General features: G+C 48.4%; 1 protein-coding gene and 1 long non-coding RNA gene across 3 annotated transcripts; one reads left to right on the top strand and one right to left on the bottom strand.

Moving 5' to 3' along the window:
- Nucleotides 1-585: 585 nt before the first annotated feature.
- On the top strand, nt 586-19,290 carry si:dkey-183c6.7 (urea transporter 1). Of its 2 annotated transcripts, XM_064341890.1 has the most exons (8): nt 586-889; nt 2,632-2,821; nt 3,490-3,618; nt 3,956-4,145; nt 6,379-6,526; nt 14,976-15,110; nt 16,603-16,652; nt 18,595-19,290. In XM_064341890.1, the coding sequence occupies exons 1-8, from the start codon at nt 586-588 to the stop codon at nt 18,769-18,771; spliced, it is 1,323 nt and encodes a 440-aa protein (XP_064197960.1). In that variant the 3' UTR covers nt 18,772-19,290. The 2 variants fall into 2 exon arrangements, with proteins under 2 accessions (XP_064197960.1, XP_064197961.1); XM_064341891.1 differs by lacking the exon at nt 3,490-3,618.
- LOC135258480 (uncharacterized) lies at nt 18,823-20,607 on the bottom strand. Its single transcript, XR_010331000.1, has 2 exons — nt 20,406-20,607; nt 18,823-19,616 (listed from the first exon to the last, which is right to left on the bottom strand). It is a non-coding gene; the product is annotated as an uncharacterized LOC135258480 (long non-coding RNA).
- Between the last annotated feature and the right edge of the window lie 6 nt (nt 20,608-20,613).

Below are 20,613 nucleotides of genomic sequence, written 5' to 3'. Positions count from 1 at the left end.
ATATAGGGGTGTTTATTAAGCTCTTTGTTTCTTTATTTAAACTGAGGAAGGAAATGGCTCAGGAGCGGCAATGCTGTAAATCTGTGCATTGCCAGAGCCACAGCACCTGTACCTGTCCATTCTACCTGTACCTCTGATCCACAGCACCTGTACCTGTCCATCCCTTAGACACATGGAGCAAAAGGGGCAGGTGCTCTAAAATTTTTGTATTTCGTATGGAGTTCAAACAAAGTATTCACTGTTTTACGGACTACAGTGTGACAGATTTGAGTAAAAATATCTGACCAAGAAAAAACAAAAAACTGATTGACACATTGATTCAGAACCTGAGATAGACAGGAGGCTTTCAACCTTCCAAAAGCTAAAAAATAATCTTTGCAGTTTGATTTGAGCCGAAAAAATTCTTAAGACAGCTTTGTGAAGAATAAAACATCCAATTTAGCACATTGCCCTGAGCCACGCCCATGGTTAAACTGGTCAAACTGGGTTAACATGGTTAAACTGAGGAAAGAGGTAAGTCTTTAACTAACCACCGAGCCCCCAGGGCAAACAAACAAAGGAACTGAAGAAAGAGAAGTTTGGAGAATGAGACCGAGAGAAGGCATGGGAGCATCCGCCCGAACGCCAGCCCCTCAAACCCAACAGAGCGCGGACTTTGCCCCTCGGAGGAGCACTTTAAAAAGCCGCGCGTGGTCAGCCCGGCCGGACAGCGCTCTGCGGCGGGACGGGCGGCGGATTCCGGACCTCTCTGCAGCGTGCTCCACGGTCACCATGTGGGTTTCGGATAAAGGCGCCCCTCCGGACGGTCCTGGCGGCAGGGGCCGGCGCGTCCTGAGAGCGCTGCTCCTCTGCACCGGGGACATGGCCCAGCTGCGCAAATCCATGGACAGTAAGCATCGCATTCATTCATTTAATCATTTCAAACAGACAAAAATTACTTATTTTTTAGAAGTTTTTTTAAATGACCCCATTTAAGCATAGGAGCTGAATAGAGCACATTTAAGATGATTTCCTTCGGAGAGAATTATTGATTTGACAATGCAGGAATTTTGTCAGAACCTATCGGAGTCGAGGGTTAAAACAGTTTTTTAAAACAATTATGCTGGTAACCTAAGTTTCCAGCAAAAATGTCAAGAAGTAAGGAAGTCTGAATAACTTTTTAAAAGACATTGACCTGCCTTAAATAAATCACAGAATTTGGTTCATATAGAACAGTAACAAGGTTAATCATTTCAAGATTGTCTTCACAATCTATAACTCTCTGAGAGAGAAACATTAAACAATGCATTTCCAAACCGTGTCCAAATAGTGCTGCACTGCCAAACGCTGCTGAAACAAAACAAACACACACACTCGCACGTGTACACACACTCTCACACACACATGCGACAGACATCCACACATGTACGCAAACACACATGTAGGCATGCATACACGCATACACACACAGATATCCACACAAGTATGCAAACACACATGCAGGCATGCATACACGCACAGAAACATGTACGCACAACTGATATGAGCATATTCTCAAATGAGTTGTTTGGCTTTTCTAGTGCATAAGGCCTAAATGAGTTGTGTGTATGTTGCAGTATAAATGAGTAACACCAGCATGTGTGTAAATGAGTGATAGTAGTGTGTGTGTAAATGAGTGACAGTAATGTGTGTGTAAATGAGTGACACTAGCGTGTGTGTAAATGAGTGACAGTAATGTGTGTGTAAATGAGTGATAGTAGTGTGTGTGTAAATGAGTGACAGTAATGTGTGTGTAAATGAGTGACACTAGCGTGTGTGTAAATGAGTGACAGTAATGTGTGTGTAAATGAGTGATAGTAGCGTGTGTGTAAATGAGTGATAGTAGCGTGTGTGTAAATGAGTGATACTAGCGTGTGTGTAAATGTGTGATAGTAGCGTGTGTGTAAATGAGTGATAGTAGCGTGTGTGTAAATGAGTGAATAGTAGTGTGTGTAAATGAGTGACAGTAGGGTGTGTAAATGAGTGACTAGCGTGTGTGTAAATGAGTGATAGTAGCGTGTGTGTAAATGAGTGATACTAGCGTGTGTGTAAATGTGTGATAGTAGCGTGTGTGTAAATGAGTGATAGTAGCGTGTGTGTAAATGAGTGATACTAGCGTGTGTGTAAATGAGTGATACTAGCGTGTGTGTAAATGAGTGATAGTAGCGTGTGTGTAAATGAGTGATAGTAGCGTGTGTGTAAATGAGTGATACTAGCGTGTGTGTAAATGAGTGACACTAGCGTGTGTGTAAATGAGTGATAGTACGTGTGTGTAAATGAGTGACACTAGCGTGTGTGTAAATGAGTGACACTAGCGTGTGTGTAAATGAGTGACAGTAGCGTGTGTGTAAATGAGTGACACTAGCGTGTGTGTAAATGAGTGACAGTAGCGTGTGTGTAAATGAGTGATACTAGCGTGTGTGTAAATGAGTGACAGTAGCGTGTGTGTAAATGAGTGACAGTAGCGTGTGTGTAAATGAGTGATACTAGCGTGTGTGTAAATGAGTGACAGTAGCGTGTGTGTAAATGAGTGACACTAGCGTGTGTGTAAATGAGTGATAGTAATGTGTGTGTGTAAATGAGTGACACTAGCGTGTGCATTGTTCTGCTCAGAACAGCCCTTCCTGCTGCAGTTGGTGGAGTGGAGCCTGAGGGGGGTGTCGCGGGTGATCCTGGCGAATAACCCGCTGAGCGGAGCTGTGATCCTGGGGGCCCTGCTGATGCACAGTCCCTGGCAGGCTCTGCTGGGGCTGATGGGCCTGCTGGCCTCCACACTGACTGCCCTGATCATCGGCCAGGACAGGTACACACACACACACACACACGCTCACACACTCACTCACACGCTCACACACTCACTCACACGCTCACACACTCACTCACACGCTCACACACTCACACACAGACACACACATATATATACACACACACACACGCTCACACACTCACACTCACGCTCACACACACACACACACACTCACACGCTCACACACACACACTCACACGCTCACACACAGACACACACATATATATACACACACACACACTCACACACATACATACACTCACACACACATAAATATACACACACCACACCACACAATACATAAATACACACACGCATACACACATAAATATACACACACGCATACACACAAATATACACACATAAATATACATACACACATACATACACTCACACACAAATATACACACACGCACACACATACATAAATATACACACACGCATACACACATAAATATACACACACGCATACATACATACACACACACTCACAGTCATTCAAAATACTGAGATATATCCAGTCAATGATGTAAGTTTCAGGAAAAACGTGTTCGCTAAATTAAAATTTTCTTGTGTGTGTGTGTGTATGTGCATGCGTGTGTGTGTGTATGTGCATGCGTGTGCGTGTGTATGTGTATGTGCATGCGTGTGTGTGTGTGTGGTAGTGAGGAGGTTGCAGGGGGGCTCCATGGTTTTAATGGGATGTTGGTGGCTCTTCTGATCGGCATATTCAGCTCTGCAGGGGACTGGTACTGGTGGCTACTGCTGCCAGCATGCCTGACTGGAGCTACCTGGTGAGACACACACACACACTCACACACACACACATATACACGCACACTCACACACACACGCACGCATGCACGCACATGCACGCACGCACACACTCTCACACACATACTCTCTCACACACACACACACACACACTCTCTCACACTCACACACATATACACGCACACTCACACGCACGCATGCACACACTCACACACATACACACATACTCTCTCTCTCACACACACACACACACTCTCTCACACTCACACACACACATACTCTCTCACACACACACACTCACACAAACACTCACACACACACACACACTCATGCACCATGTGTGTGTTCTGTCTGCAGCACGTTCCTCTTCAGTGGACTCAGTGCTCTGCTGGACCGCTGGGACCTGCCAGTCAGCGTCTTCCCCTTCAACACCGCCATCCTCCTCTACCTCGCCTGCACGGGCCCCACCAACCCCTACTTCCCGCATCACCCCGCCACACCACCAGGGGCGCTGCAGGACACCAACGCCACACTCCACATCCCACAGGTCGGGGGGAGGGGGGTGGAAAGAGGGGAGGGAGAGCGATGAAGACAGAGAGGGAAAGAGAGGATCATGGAGGGGAGAAAGAGAGAGAGAGAACAGCGAGAGAGAGAGAGAGAGAGAGAGAGAGAGAGGGAGATCAGAGAGGAGGTAGAAAACTGATAAACTTAGCAAAAGATGGGAGATGGGGCACGTTTGGCATGTTTACAAATAGGTCTGGTTTGTCTTTGGCTTGGGTTCTTATTCAAGATTGCATCGAGCTTGAACAACACATTTCAGGTTAAACTCGCAGAATTACAATGTGTTTGTCTCCAACGAACGGTGGGAGAGTTCAATAAATATTTTGGCAGATACTGCCAAAAGTCTGTAATTGTAAAAAAAAGTTTGGAAGTGTATTGAATTGCTTTACTTTATGTTAACTTTTAAAGCGATTAAGACTGTTTGCTGTACCATGCATCACATTTGATTTTATCCCAACCTCAAGCCTCAAGGTAAATGTGCAAGCAACCTCTCAGACACACCAAACGGTGCGATGAAGTCACCAAACACTAAGAAACCAAAATTTATCATATCGGGGTTACCAACCGTAAGAAAACCAGACAGCGGAAGTGTCTGAGTGGCAAAGGAACACGTGCAGTCTGGGCTCGTGGGACAGGATTCATTTCATGTTATCTCAGTTATTTGGCTCCAGTCAGTCATGAAATATATGGTACATTTTAAAATATATATTTTTGTGGCCTGGTAGGTAAGCCTGCACTGTAAAAAAAACTGTTTAAAAAACTCAATATTTCAAGGCAACTTCAATTTTTGAGTTTTGAGCTTACCTTAGATGCTTAAGGCATTATGCCAACTAAAATTCATTAGTTGTTTTGCTCAGAAAATTGAGTATTCAGTTTTTCTAACAATGAAATTGTTTCTGAACTAATGAATGTTAGTTGGCAAAACTAAAAAAATGTGTGATCCAAGTTGCCTTGAAATATTGAGTTCTCTATTTTACTGTACAGTGTGTACAGTAAAATAATCAGCGACCTCAAAAACAACAAGCGCGGAGTTACAGGATGGACAGCGAAAGCAAGACAATCAGGGGAAGTCGACTCTGTCCCATAATTTGTCTGAATTGAACTCTGTGTTCTGAGCTGAACTCTGGTCCGTACAAAACTGTACAGTCAGTGCTGGTTGTAAACTGCAATGCATCTCCCCAATAAAGCTGTCGGCGATAAAACCACCATTTTTGACAGCTGCAGCCTGCAAACGTTAAACCCAAAGATATTTACTGCTGGTGTTCCAAACGGAAATTACCAGCACATCGTCTGCCTCTCCCCCTTCTCTATCCTTCCCTGTCTTGCTCTCCTTACTTTCTCTCTCCATGTCTAAAATCTGTCCTCCCCCCGCCCTCCTTCTCCTTCTCCCTCTCTCTCTCCCTCCCTCCCTCCCTCTCTCTCTCTCTCTCCCTGGGTATGTCTCCTCCTCTAATTTTCTCGTCTCTGGCTCGGACTTGATTAAGTTCCAAAAGCACCGTGAGCACGACTGTGTTCCTATTTATGCACCTGACTCTGCTTTTACACCTGACTCTGCTTTTGACTGAGGAATGATGCGGACGAGTGTGTGAGCTGCGAGGATGCCCTCAATAAACCACCCCCGCCCCAAAGCATTGTGGGATTTCACAGGGTGTAAATATGTATCTGGAGCCACTGAAGGTGTGTTCGTTGTGTCTCCATGGAGACAGCTCCAGGCTGAAAATAGAGTGTTGAGCCTGAGAAGATGGAGCCTGTGTTTGTGAATGACGGCCATCTTTACAGGGTGGTTTATGTGGGGTTACTCTGGTTACTGAGGGGTTAGAGTGGGGTTACTGTGGGGTAAGTGTGAGGTTACTGTGGGATTACCAAGGGGTTAGTGTGGGTTTAGTGTGCTTAGTGTGGGGTTACTGAGGGGTTAGTGTGGGTTTAGTGTGCTTAGTGTGGGGTTACTGAGGGGTTAGTGTGGGTTTAGTGTGCTTAGTGTGGGGTTACTGAGGGGTTAGTGTGGGTTTAGTGTGCTTAGTGTGGGGTTACTGAGGGGTTAGTGTGGGTTTAGTGTGCTTAGTGTGGGGTTACTGAGGGGTTAGTGTGGTTAGTGTGGGATTAGTGTGGGCTGACTGAGGGGTTACTCTGGTTACTGAGGGGTTAGTGTGGGGTAACTATGGGTTTAGTGTGGGGTTACTGCGGCAGTAATTGTGCAGTCTGTGTGCTGTTCCTCACAGCTCCTGCAGGGGGTGGTGTTGGGCGTGGGGCAGATCTATGCCTGTGGCACGCTCTGGCCCTCTGTGCTGATCCTGGCAGCCGTGCTCCTCTTCTCCCCTCTGCTGTGTGTCCACGCCCTGCTGGGGTCCGCCGCAGGAACGCTAGCAGGTGAGTGGGGGGGTGACGGGGGTGGGGGGGGGGCAGGAACGCTAGCAGGTGAGTGGGGGGGTGACGGGGGTGGGGGGGGGCAGGAATGCTAGTAGGTGAGGGAGGGGGGGGGGTGAGGGGGGGGCCTGAACCTCTAGCCCGTCAGTAGACCCTGCAGCCCCACCCACCTCCAGTCAGTCTCAGATGCAGTGAGAGGCAGGGTCTGAGTCACGGCCCCCGGTGGCGGGGGGGCTCGGCTGGGGAGGCACGCCAGACTGGAGTCTGGAGACTTCAGAGCCTGTGGACCTCCCACAGAGCAGGAGAATCGACCAATGAAAACACAGAACAGAAGGAAGGGATGGCAGTCGTTTCCCAGGGTGGTTATGGGGGCGGAGTTTGACTGCAGAACTGTGTGAGTCACAGAGCCGCTGGAGCAACAGGAGGAAGAGCCATTAGTGTGTGTGTGTGTGTGTGTGTGTGTGTGTGTATGTGCATATGTGTATGTGTATGTGTGTGTGTGTGCATATGTGTGTGTGTGTGTGTGTGTGTGTGTGTGTGGGTGCATATGTGTGTGTGTATGTGTGTGTGTGTGGGTGCATATGTGTGTGTGTGTGTGTGTGTGTGTGCATATGTGTGTGTGTGCATGTGTGTGTGTCCACAGCCCTTGTCTCCAGACCTGTCCAAAACCTGAATTGCTCAAACACCCTGAAGCCTGCCCAACCAAAACCTGCCCAACCCATTCCCTACCTGTCCTCAGTACCTGTGCATAACCAGCAGGCCGTTGAGCAGAAAGCTGAACTATAAACTGCACCCCAGCATCTGTACCACTGTCCCTTGTCTTCTCATGACCTTAATATTTAACGTACAAATATCAAACGAGGCAACTTGGTTTACTCCCCGAGAAGGTTTTTCTCTCAAACACACATGCTAAACGCATTCATGCACACCTGTTACCATAGCAATGGGCAGTTAGAGGAAATGGCATATTTTTCCAAAGCTCTCGTAATCGCAGGTTATGAAAATAGAGCCTCGGCTACAAAAATGATTTTGACAGCTTAATTAATAATGAAGCCTAATGAGCCCTTATAGAACTGGCTTATTTGCACAGATGCGGAAATCTCTTTAGTCTGTTTGAGCCAGACTACGACATACCCGCCAACTGTACAGCAAGCCACGCAGGACAGAGGATGAGATATATTCACAAGACTACACACAGCGGATAGGAAGATTTGTGTCTGTAGTTACACCGAGAGGAATGTTAGGTGCTCGTGCAGTGAGAACAGTCAGTGGACAGGAAGAGTTGTGTCTGTAGTTACTCCGAGAGGAACATTAGGTGATCATTCAGTGAGAACAGTCAGTGGACAGGATGTGTTGTGTCTGTAGTTACACCGAGAGGAACATTAGGTGATCATTCAGTGAGAACAGTCAGTGGACAGGACGAGTTGTGTCTGTACTTGTGTCTGTACTGCAAGCTAAAGGGATATTAGGACTAATGAGATGAAAGCCTTCTTGAATCACACCATCGACAACGGAAACGAGATAACATGACTCATGAAACGTCCTGCTACTGTATCCTGTGTATGTGTGTGTGTGAGTGGGGGTGTGTGTGTGAGTGTGAGTATGTGTGTGTGTGTGTGTGTGTGTGTGTGTGTGCGCGCGCAGGAGTGTGTGTGAGTGTGAGTGAATGTGCGTGTGTGTGAATGAATGTGCGTGTGTGTGAGAGTGCGCGTGAGTGTGTGAGAGTGAGTGAATGTGCGTGTGTGTGAGTGTGTGAGAGTGTGAAAGTGCGCGTGAGTGTGTGTGTGTGTGTGTGAGAGTATGTGTCCAATGGGTGCGTATATGTATGTATATATCTTGTACCTCCATCTAGCACTTATTGTGCCTTGTATCGTCTTGATGTAATGCCTCCTAGTTTGACTCAGCACAGATTAGGTCAGAGTAATATTTACTGTGTGAACTGCACTGAATGTCTTCATGGCTATGAATAACCGCACAAAATGAGTATTGTACCTTATCGGACGTGTGTTTTGTAGTTGTTCCAATGACCTTTGGTATGCACTTATTGTACGTCGCTTTGAATAAAAGCGTCCGCCAAATAAATGTAATGTAATATATGGCTGATGGGCATACATGGAACTTCCGGGTTGTTAAGTAAATGGACCTTTTATGCCCATTTAAACAAGAGAAATGTTCCCTGATAGATGATACCAGATATATGAACTCAGCGATGGGCAGTTAGAGCACTAATGTCTTTGTCAGGAGAGTCGGTGAGGTGGCTTGTGTGTACATGCTGCAGTGCCTGATTGACTGAGCGTAGGGTGCATTAGATATATTTGTACTATGGGTGTGCAAAGATGACAATACCTGCACCTGCTCAACCAACCAAAACAATTCCCATTGTGTGACCCCACCTGGAAAACCAGGGCACAGCTCAAACCAGTTAGGAGAGAAAATTTCGGTTTTCCAAACTAGTGTTTGAAAGTACTAAATGTGTCCTTTAACACTGACGTGACTGATAATGTGGTGTAATAAATGAATGTATAATGAAGAACAGTGACAGGTCTTTAGTTTTTTAAGCTGTATTGTACTGCTGATGGCTCGAGCCACATCGGACACAGCAGGCTCTGTGGGACCAGTGAGCTCTGGGAAACCACTACCAACCTCAAGTATTCAATCTCACACACACCTATATCACACTGTGTGTGTACTGTGTGTGTGGTATGGATGTGCAGTACACACACCTATACCACACTGTGTGTGTACTGTGTGCGTGGTATAGGTGTGCAGTGTGAGGTGTACTCTGTGCGTGGTATAGGTGTGCAGTGTGAGGTGTACTCTGTGCGTGGTATAGGTGTGCAGTGTGAGGTGTACTCTGTGCGTGGTATAGGTGTGCAGTATGAGGTGTACTCTGTGTGGTATAGGTGTGCAGTATGAGGTATACTCTGTGCGTGGTATAGGTGTGCAGTGTGAGGTGTACTCTGTGCGTGGTATAGGTGTGCAGTATGAGGTGTACTCTGTGCGTGGTATAGGTGTGCAGTATGAGGTGTACTCTGTGTGGTATAGGTGTGCAGTATGAGGTGTACTCTGTGTGTGGTATAGGTGTGCAGTATGAGGTGTACTCTGTGTGTGGTATAGGTGTGCAGTATGAGGTGTACTCTGTGCGTGGTATAGGTGTGCAGTGTGAGGTGTACTCTGTGTGTGGTATAGGTGTGCAGTATGAGGTGTACTCTGTGTGTGGTATAGGTGTGCAGTATGAGGTGTACTCTGTGTGGTATAGGTGTGCAGTATGAGGTGTACTCTGTGCGTGGTATAGGTGTGCAGTATGAGGTGTACTCTGTGCGTGGTATAGGTGTGCAGTGTGAGGTGTACTCTGTGTGTGGTATAGGTGTGCAGTGTGAGGTGTACTCTGTGCGTGGTATAGGTGTGCAGTATGAGGTGTACTCTGTGTGTGGTATAGGTGTGCAGTATGAGGTGTACTCTGTGCGTGGTATAGGTGTGCAGTATGAGGTGTACTCTGTGTGGTATAGGTGTGCAGTATGAGGTATACTCTGTGCGTGGTATAGGTGTGCAGTGTGAGGTGTACTCTGTGCGTGGTATAGGTGTGCAGTATGAGGTGTACTCTGTGCGTGGTATAGGTGTGCAGTATGAGGTGTACTCTGTGTGGTATAGGTGTGCAGTATGAGGTGTACTCTGTGTGTGGTATAGGTGTGCAGTATGAGGTGTACTCTGTGTGTGGTATAGGTGTGCAGTATGAGGTGTACTCTGTGCGTGGTATAGGTGTGCAGTGTGAGGTGTACTCTGTGTGTGGTATAGGTGTGCAGTATGAGGTGTACTCTGTGTGTGGTATAGGTGTGCAGTATGTGGTGTACTCTGTGTGGTATAGGTGTGCAGTATGAGGTGTACTCTGTGCGTGGTATAGGTGTGCAGTATGAGGTGTACTCTGTGCGTGGTATAGGTGTGCAGTGTGAGGTGTACTCTGTGTGTGGTATAGGTGTGCAGTGTGAGGTGTACTCTGTGCGTGGTATAGGTGTGCAGTATGAGGTGTACTCTGTGTGTGGTATAGGTGTGCAGTATGAGGTGTACTCTGTGTGTGGTATAGGTGTGCAGTGTGAGGTGTACTCTGTGTGTGGTATAGGTGTGCAGTGTGAGGTGTACTCTGTGTGTGGTATAGGTGTGCAGTGTGAGGTGTACTCTGTGCGTGGTATAGGTGTGCAGTGTGAGGTGTACTCTGTGCGTGGTATAGGTGTGCAGTGTGAGGTGTACACTGTGTGTGGTATAGGTGTGCAGTATGAGGTGTACTCTGTGTGTGGTATAGGTGTGCAGTGTGAGGTGTACTCTGTGTGTGCAGTATGAGGTGTACTCTGTGCATGGTATAGGTGTGCAGTGTGAGGTGTACTCTGTGCGTGGTATAGGTGTGCAGTATGAGGTGTACTCTGTGTGGTATAGGTGTGCAGTATGAGGTTGTGGCAAACACGCCTGCCACAGGCCACCGAAGTGGCTTTTCTTGGGGCCCTCCAGCACAGAGACACAGGGAGAAGATGTTAAAACAGTCCACGTTTATTTGCAAGGGTCGGCAAGATGTTATAGCCGAGGAGCAGATGTTAACACACTGTCATGACAGAGAGGCTCCCCTGTGTGGGTGGGGATGGCAGATTTAACCTGTGCGCAGTGATTACCTCACTACGCACAGGTGCAGCCACTCCTGTTCCTGGGTCCAATTAGCCTGGCCAATTATCTAATTATTAACCAATTATCCAATTGGCCAGGTCTAATTAGCTTGACCCAGGGCAGGTGTGGCTGCTTAAACCAGCCATCCCCACACCACATACCCCCAACGCCAAACTGAGGCCAGGGAGAATCCCTGGCCGAAGCCTACTCCCCCCCCCCCAGCACTCCAACCAAGCGAGAAAAAAAAAAACGAAACAAAAAAAACCCAAGCGCCCTTAACACTTTAAGGGCCCTGGAACAGTCCAGTGCACAGCCGTGACCCTCCCCCGGATGATGAGGCGACCCTCCCCCCTCCTCCCTCTCGGAGCGCGGGGATTCCTGGGCTGCTCAGCTGGTTGGTGGGGATGTCACCGGCTTGGGCTGTTCCAGGGGCTGTGGTGGGGTGGCTGGGCTGGTGGGCTGGCTTCCTTGTGGCGCTGGGGACCAGGAACCCTTGCAGGTGTGGTGGCCGCCAGTCGGCTCTGCTGGAAGGCTGGTGCAGGCTTTCCCCTTCACGGGCTCCGGGCAACCCAACCAGGCCAAAACGAAGAACTAAAACAACCAACAGACAAGAAAGGAAGCAATACGGCGCGGCCACTGCTTGTGCGCCGCCCGTAGCTGACCCGCCTTCCCGGCCAAGTCCAGCTCACGGCGCGACCACCTCTCGTGCACCGCCCGTAGCTGACCTGCCTTCACGGCCAGGTCCAGCTCCCCAGCGTCCCAGCTGAGGATCGCTTCCTTCCCCTCTGTGGTCATCCCCCGCTCCCCGCTTTTGGCCTGGAGGATCCGCCCGAAGCCCTGTCAGGAACACCGCAGCTGTTCCTCCTCCAGTGTGCTTCCTGGCTGGCCCTCCTGTGCCTCTTTCTTGTGCCGGAGAAGCCCCACGTTGGGCGCCACTGTGGCAAACACGCCTGCCACAGGCCACCGAAGTGGCTTTTCTTGGGGCCCTCCAGCACAGAGACACAGGGAGAAGATGTTCAAACAGTCCACCTTTATTCCACGAGGGTTTGGCAAGATGGTATAGCCAAATGAGCAGATGTTAAAACAGTCATGACCGAAGCTCCTGGTGTGCGTGGGGATGGCAGATTTAACCTGTGCGCAGTGATTACCTCACTACGCACAGGTGCAGCCACTCCTGTTCCTGGGTCCAATTAGCCTGGCCAATTACCTAATTCTTCACCAATTATCCAATTGGCCAGGTCTAATTAGCTTGACCCAGGGCAGGTGTGGCTGCTTAAACCAGCCATCCCCACACCACATACCCCCAACGCCAAACTGAGGCCAGGGAGAATCACTGGCCGAAGCCTACCCCCCCACCCCCAACAAAGAAAAAGACAAACAAAAACACTCCAAACACGCTAAAAAAAAAAAAGTCAGGGTGGGGGGCCCCGGAACAGTCCAGTACATGCGGCGACCCTCCTTCGGATGACAAGGCAGCCCTTCTTCCTCCTCCCTCCTGGAGCACGGGAAGTCCTGGGCTGCTCTGCTGGCTGGTGGGGGCGTCACCGGCTTGGGCTGTTCCAGGGGCTGTGGTGGGGTGGCTGGGCTGGTGGGCTGGTGGACTGGCCGTGTGGTGCTGGGGACCAGGAACCCTCGTGGCTGTGGTGGCCGCCAGTCGGCTCTGCTGGCAGGCGGCTGCAGGCTTATCCCCTCATGGGCTCCGGGCAAACCAACCAGGCCAAAACAAAGAACTAAAAACAACCAAACGGACGAGAAAGGAAGCAAAACGGCGCGGCCACCGCTCGTGCGCCGCCCGTGGCTGACCCGCCTTCCCGGCCAAGTCCAGCTCACGGCGCGACCACCTCTCGTGCACCGCCCGTCGCTGACCTGCCTTCCCGGCCAGGTGCAGCTCCTCAGCATCCCAGCCGAGGATTGCCTCCTTCCCCTCCCTGGTCATCTTCAGCCCCCCATTTTTGGCCCGGAGGATCCACCCGAAGCCCTGTCGGGAACACCTCAGCCGCCCCTCCTCCAGTGTGCTTCCTGGCTGGCCCTCCTGTGCCTCTTTGCCGTGCCGGAGGAGCCCCACGTTGGGCGCCACTGTGGCAAACACGCCTGCCACAGGCCACCGAAGTGGCTTTTCTTGGGGCCCTCCAGCACAGAGACACAGGGAGAAGATGTTAAAACAGTCCACGTTTATTTGCAAGGGTCGGCAAGATGTTATAGCCGAGGAGCAGATGTTAACACACTGTCATGACAGAGAGGCTCCCCTGTGTGGGTGGGGATGGCAGATTTAACCTGTGCGCAGTGATTACCTCACTACGCACAGGTGCAGCCACTCCTGTTCCTGGGTCCAATTAGCCTGGCCAATTATCTAATTATTAACCAATTATCCAATTGGCCAGGTCTAATTAGCTTGACCCAGGGCAGGTGTGGCTGCTTAAACCAGCCATCCCCACACCACAGAGGTGTACTCTGTGCGTGGTATAGGTGTGCAGTATGAGGTGTACTCTGTGTGGTATAGGTGTGCAGTATGAGGTATACTCTGTGCGTGGTATAGGTGTGCAGTGTGAGGTGTACTCTGTGCGTGGTATAGGTGTGCAGTATGAGGTGTACTCTGTGCGTGGTATAGGTGTGCAGTATGAGGTGTACTCTGTGTGGTATAGGTGTGCAGTATGAGGTGTACTCTGTGTGTGGTATAGGTGTGCAGTATGAGGTGTACTCTGTGTGTGGTATAGGTGTGCAGTATGAGGTGTACTCTGTGCGTGGTATAGGTGTGCAGTGTGAGGTGTATTCTGTGTGTGGTATAGGTGTGCAGTCTGAGGTGTACTCTGTGTGTGGTATAGGTGTGCAGTCTGAGGTGTACTCTGTGTGTGGTATAGGTGTGCAGTGTGAGGTGTACTCTGTGCGTGGTATAGGTGTGCAGTATGAGGTGTACTCTGTGCGTGGTATAGGTGTGCAGTGTGAGGTGTACTCTGTGTGTGGTATAGGTGTGCAGTATGAGGTGTACTCTGTGTGTGCAGTGTGAGGTGTACTCTGTGTGTGGTATAGGTGCGCAGTATGAGGTGTACTCTGTGTGTGGTATAGGTGTGCAGTATGAGGTGTACACTGTGTGTGGTATAGGTGTGCAGTGTGAGGTGTACTCTGTGTGTGGTATAGGTGTGCAGTATGAGGTGTACTCTGTGTGTGGTATAGGTGTGCAGTGTGAGGTGTACTCTGTGTGTGGTATAGGTGTGCAGTATGAGGTGTACTCTGTGTGTGCAGTGTGAGGGTACTCTGTTGTGGTATGGTGGGCAGTATGAGGTGTACTCGTGTGTGGTATAGTGTGCAGGATGAGGTGTACTCTGTGTGGTATAGGTGTGCAGTATGAGGTGTACTCTGTGTGTGGTATAGGTGTGCAGGTGAGGGTACTGTGTGTGCAGTGTGAGGTGTACTCTGTGCGTGGTATAGGTGTGCAGTATGAGGTGTACTCTGTGTGCAGTGTGAGGTGTACTCTGGTGTGGTAGTGCGCGTATGAGGTGTACTCTGTGTGTGGTATAGGTGTGCAGGATGAGGTGTACTCTGTGCGTGGTATAGGTGTGCAGTATGAGGTGTACTCTGTGTGTGGTATAGGTGTGCAGTGTGAGGTGTACTCTGTGTGTGGTATAGGTGCGCAGTATGAGGTGTACTCTGTGTGTGGTATAGGTGTGCAGGATGAGGTGTACTCTGTGTGTGGTATAGGTGCGCAGTATGAGGTGTACTCTGTGTGTGGTATAGGTGTGCAGTATGAGGTGTACTCTGTGTGTGGTATAGGTGTGCAGTGTGAGGTGTACTCTGTTTGTTGCAGGTCTCTCCGTGGCCGTGCGCCCCTCCTCTCTGTATTCTGGGCTTTCAGGGTTTAACGGGGCGCTGGGCTGCATGAGTGTGGGGGGCCTGTTCTTCACCATCAGCTGGAAGACCCACCTCTTCTCCCTCGCCAGCGGTAAGCGCCAGCTCTCTCCCTCTCCGTCTCCCTCTTTCTCTCTCTTCATCTCCTCCCTCTCTCCATCTCTCTCTCCCTCCCTTTCTTCCTTCCTGTGGCCCCCCTGTCTGACCCCCCCTCAGGTTATTACTATCCAGTGTTGCGAGTGCTGTGTGATATTTTAGCTACACAGTGTTCGGGTGCTGAGTGATATATGTTATCATCAGTGTTCGGGTGCTGTGGACTTTTGTTCCTATCAGCAGGTGTGTTATATGTTGCTATCAGCAGTGTGTGCGGGTGCGAGATCATTGTTGGCTATCCAGTGTGTTGTATTTTTTGCTTCACGTGTCTGTGGTGCTGGTTGATATTATTGTCGCATCGCAGTGTGTGTATATGTTGGCTATCAGCAGTGTGTTGTATTTTGTGGCTTCGCATGTGTTGTATTATTGTTGGCTATCAGCATGTGTGTATTATTGTTGGCATCCGTGGTTGTTATTATTGTGCTACGCAGTGTTGTTATTATTGTTGCTATCAGCAGTGTTGTTATATGTGCTATCAGCATGTGTGTTATATGTTGGCTATGCAGGGTTGTTTTATTGGCTATCAGCAGTGTGTTGTTATGTGTTGGCTATCAGCAGGTGTTGTATGTGTTGGCTATCAGCAGTTTTTATGTTGTGGCTATCAGCATGTGTTGTTTTGTGTTGTATCAGCAGTGGTGTTATTGTTGGCTATCAGCAGTGTGTTGTTATTATTGTTGGCTATCAGCAGTGTGTTGTTATTATTGTTGGCTATCAGCAGTGTGTTGTTATTATTGTTGTGTGCGACTCTAGCAGCGTGTATGTCGATACTGCTAGCTCCCATGGCCTCTGAACACGCCAGCCTCGTTAGCAGGAATTCGTTTGCATTATGCATGTGCTCATTACTCATCAGAGAGTGGTAATTGACATGAGAAAGTGAGTGAGTGGCGATGCCTGTCACGCCAGCTCCCTGTCTCAGCCGCTGGAGCAGAGCATTCTGGGTAAATGAGACGCAGCAGGGGGCAGTGGAAGCCAAACCTACAGCCTAAGGGTCTGATACAACTGTGTCATGTGTAAACACTGCATAACTGCTACAACTGTCCTAGGTCACGTGTAAACACTGCATAACTGCTACAACTGCACTATGTCATGTGTAAACACTGCATAACTGCTACAACTGCACTATGTCATGTATTAAACTGCCCTCATCATTTACATTACATTTATTGGGCGTACAATACAAAGTGACGTACATCACCAACCTCAATTCAGTGCTAGTTTGTACTTGGCAGGATTGTTGTTTGCTGAACAGGTTACTCTACAGGGTTGGAGTCCTGATCTATGTAGTCACTTCTGGCACTATGATCTTTACTTCACTCTAGTGTGTTTCTTTTGCACCTCTGCACCTTGAACTGTTGTTGTACGTCGCTCTGGATAAGAGCGTCTGCTAAATGCCTGTAATGTAATGTAATGTAACCTTCATCTTCCTCTTTCAGCCTTCCTCTCAGCATATGCTGACATCGCCCTTAGCAACCTTTTAGCAACGGTAAGAATCCGTCCATCCACCTCACACATACACACACACACACGCGCGCACACACCCACTCACCAGGGTTCGAAATTCGTTGTTTTTAGGGCAAGGCAACTTTGCCTTGGATGACGCCTAATTTTACCAGGGCACCAAGGCGAATAGCCAGGGCACCAAAGGCAACTGACTCGACTGTTCGCGGAGTTGTTCTGATTAATCTTGAGGGCACTCCCTGACCTGCTGGCTGGGTTGACGGCACTCCCTGACCTGCTGGCTGGGTTGACGGCACTCCCTGACCTGCTGGCTGGGTTGACGGCACTCCCTGACCTGCTGGCTGGGTTGAGGGCACTCCCTGAGCTTCTGGCTGGTCAGGCTGATCTACTTTATTCTGACTGAAACATATTAAAGGGATCAGAAGTCAACTCTTAACTAGGTCTAAATACAACAAACCATCCAGCCCAGCCATATTCCTTTTTAAAGACAGTTGTACAATTTTTATCATACAATATATAATGTATATCATTGTGAATAGATTACAGATAATAAATTGATTTACAGTGAACTTTATAAACTGACGCTTTATTGAGAGATAAACACTGCACATAAGATTATTCTACCTAGCCAGCTGTCTAGCTACTTTAAACTCACCTCATGAAAAAGGAATCCAGAGTTCTGCTTTGAGCAGCAGATATCTGGAGTAGCCTTTTATTTTGTAATAGTTTGCGTTCTTTTCGCGGCATGGTGCTGGGAAAAAATCATAATGTAGTAGCTATGTGAATAGATGCATGCATGCAGTTAATCGGGCTGTCGATTTTTTATTCTAACTTCAAATTATTGTACACGTTTCCATGCACACCAATATTCTTATATTAATAGGTAGTATTCAGATTGAGCCATGTAGGCCTAAATGTAACGGTGGTCATATGGTCATGGATTGACAAGTGGAGGGTTTGCTTATCGTTATTAATGCCGGCACACTACCGTTCAATTATTTTATAAGGACGTGGATTTTTCTCCCAATACGGAGGGTGGTGCCATATCGGCATAGATGGACAAAACCTAACTGGGGTACAAGAATGGGGTCTCCTCATTCAGCCCCATTGAAATGTCACTCATTTTAGCTCATTTTAGCTCACATTTCCCGTGATTACGAATTCATTTAAACACACCACATTATGGTAGCTATGTGGCATTTGCAACTGTCTGTTGCGTTTTAAATAGTTAGAAATTGCTAGTTTGGTTAGCTAACGTTAGCTAGCAGCAAATAGCAGTCGGAAACAGAACAAAGGCAAGGGAATTGCAGCGGGAAAAGAATATCAACACGCAAATTCATTCGGAGCAATATGCCGATTAACTCGTAACGTTATACAGGAATATTTGCAGAGGCTGAGTTTATTCAGAGCATGTAATAAGTTTATTCGGAATATTGGCTTAAGCACCAGAATATGGACCTAATATATATGTTATGACTGGAACATGGTATGCGTGTAACTCGTTCTCTTCAAACTTACCTGTTAGAGCTGCTTAACTAGCTAGCTAGCTAACGTTAGACCGTGCAGACCGCTTACTAACCCAGTGCAGTAGTGCCACTGGCCAATCGTAAATTAGCGCACAGGGTCAGGGGTTGCGAGTGACGTGAATCAAATGGGAGGAACTTGGGGCACTTTGGAGTACAGACCAATGAAACGGCTACGGAGTGCACAGTGGCAACGTTGCCTTTGCAACTTGCGCTTTTTACAAGGGCATTAATGCAAAACTCGAACGCTATAACTCACACGCACATGCAAGCACACACCACACGCACATTCACACAGAATGGCAGGTAGTCTCTCTGCAGTATTTCCTGAGTGATGTTGCCATTGTTAATCTCTCCTTTGGGAATTACACTCCTGCTGCCTCACCACCACAGTAACCGAGGGATAACGGTTCTGTCTGTTCATCCTCCTCCCCCCACGCACAGGTGGCCCTCCCAGCATGCAGTTGGGCGGCGACCCTCACTGCCACGCTCATGCTACTCTTGACGGCTCAGAACCTGTCCTCATATCGGATTCCCATGGGCAGGGTCACGACCCCGGAACAGAACCTGCGCACACATGGTCACTGGACAGGCGGGACCACAGAAAGCACTGATGTGTAGCGCATGTTTGTGTGTGTGTGTGTGTGTGTGTGTGTGTGTATATATATATACACATAGCCTATCTCTCTCCATACATAGTACTGACTTGCATGTATTTCTGGGTGTGGAGTGTGTCTTTCTGCCAAACAGAGATTGCAATGAAAACCGCCCTCCCCACTCCGGTCCGATCAATACTCTATAACAGGAAGCAGCCAGGTCCATTACAGACCGCAAGAGCTGCAGCAGCTGCAGGCTGAGCCTTTCACACCAGCTCTACCAGCCGTAATCAGGACAAGCGAACCAGGCCCCCCCCCCGTTTGCTTCCTGTCACCCTCACCTCACCACCCGAACCCCGGGGTGGAGGGAGCAGAAGAGCAGACACCCCACCCCACCTCACCTCACCCCACCCCACCACCCACAGTCTGTCCCAGGACTGCAGCTCATGCTCTCCTGCAGTTAAGTAAAATGCTGAGACTCCAATTCTGTTCGCAATCAAAGCTGTGATTATTTCTCCAATAAAGGAAATGTGCTCTCCTCTCATTCTGCTTCTTCTGGGAAACAGCACACGGACCTGGAGAGGGTCGGGGGGGGTGGATTGGGGGGGACAGACTGGGGGAGGGGGGGTCTTAGCGGTCAGTGGTACAGCCTTGTGGATCGTCCTGGTGCTGGCTGTGTGATAACTGGCCACACCGTTTCCCTGGGAAACAAGGCCTCGGTGAGCAGACTCGCGCTGAAACGGAACCTCCTCCTGGTTGGGTGTGTGAGGGGCTCGATCGGTCAGTTGGTCAGTCGGTCAGTCGGTCAGTGGGTGCGTACCAGCAGCGCACGGCTTGCTTGCATGGGTGGGTCAGTGGGTGGGTGCTTCACTGGAACAGCAACAACACAATCAGGGAGGCCTTTCATTTCTCAACCAACCGCCATATTACTTATTATTTGTCTCCAATATGTCTTGGCACAAGGGCAGTGCAGCATCGCAAGCTGTACCCCCACTACTCTATTGCAACACCACTACATGTGGACATATATATGAGCGATTTTAAAATAATGCAGGATATATTTTGTAAATATAAAATATGTGAGATGTAGTTATTGTACTTCCTACAGAAGACGTACAGCTGTATGTACGGGTCAGGCGTGCTCCGTTTTAGCAAAAAATAGGAAAGATGCAGGATGTGTGTCTAACAAAGGGGGCTCCCACTCACATAACATCAGGAGAAAATAGCTCGCCTTCTGGATTAATTTATTTTATTTATATAAAATGAGCAAAATTAGAGTTAGTGTACGTTATATTGACTGGCCCACAGTTTTCTGTGTACGATGAAGTGTATGCAAGATATTTTGAAAAGATATATGACATTTGGGGGTTCGTAGCCAAAAGCAAAAAACATACATACTTAAAGTAATAAAGCAAGTTTAACAACGACTATGTGCCTCTAGGGGATTTACGAGTGTACATTATCAAATTAAATTTTAGAAAATTGCGGTTAATATTTTTTCGTTTGGAAGTAGCCTATGGCGTATGCAGTAAGAGCCTGCTGCACTCAAGCAAAGTAGCAGTCAAACAACACGAGATAAGATCGTGTATGTTTAGAATTGCGAATACATGCTATGAAACTAATCTGTTCATAGATTTAGCATCTGAAAACAAAGCGTACCTGTACAGTCCGCTTTCGAGTTGCCTGAAGTGTATTTCCCAGCTGTAGAACACAGACTTGACGGAAGCACCAAGTCAGCCAAGTCCAACCTTCATGCATACAACCTTTTTCACCAAACCGCACAATGTAAAAACACTTTAACGTTATATCAACTACATATATAAAGCATTTGAAAATAAGTAATATCAATTCCCTGTTTGTTGCAGTC

This window comes from Anguilla rostrata, chromosome 7 (assembly GCF_018555375.3).
Source record: "Anguilla rostrata isolate EN2019 chromosome 7, ASM1855537v3, whole genome shotgun sequence".
In the NCBI taxonomy this organism is placed as follows: Eukaryota; Metazoa; Chordata; class Actinopteri; order Anguilliformes; family Anguillidae; genus Anguilla; species Anguilla rostrata.
The sequence above is the reverse complement of the archived record's forward strand: the minus strand, read 5'-3'. Positions and strand labels throughout refer to the sequence as shown.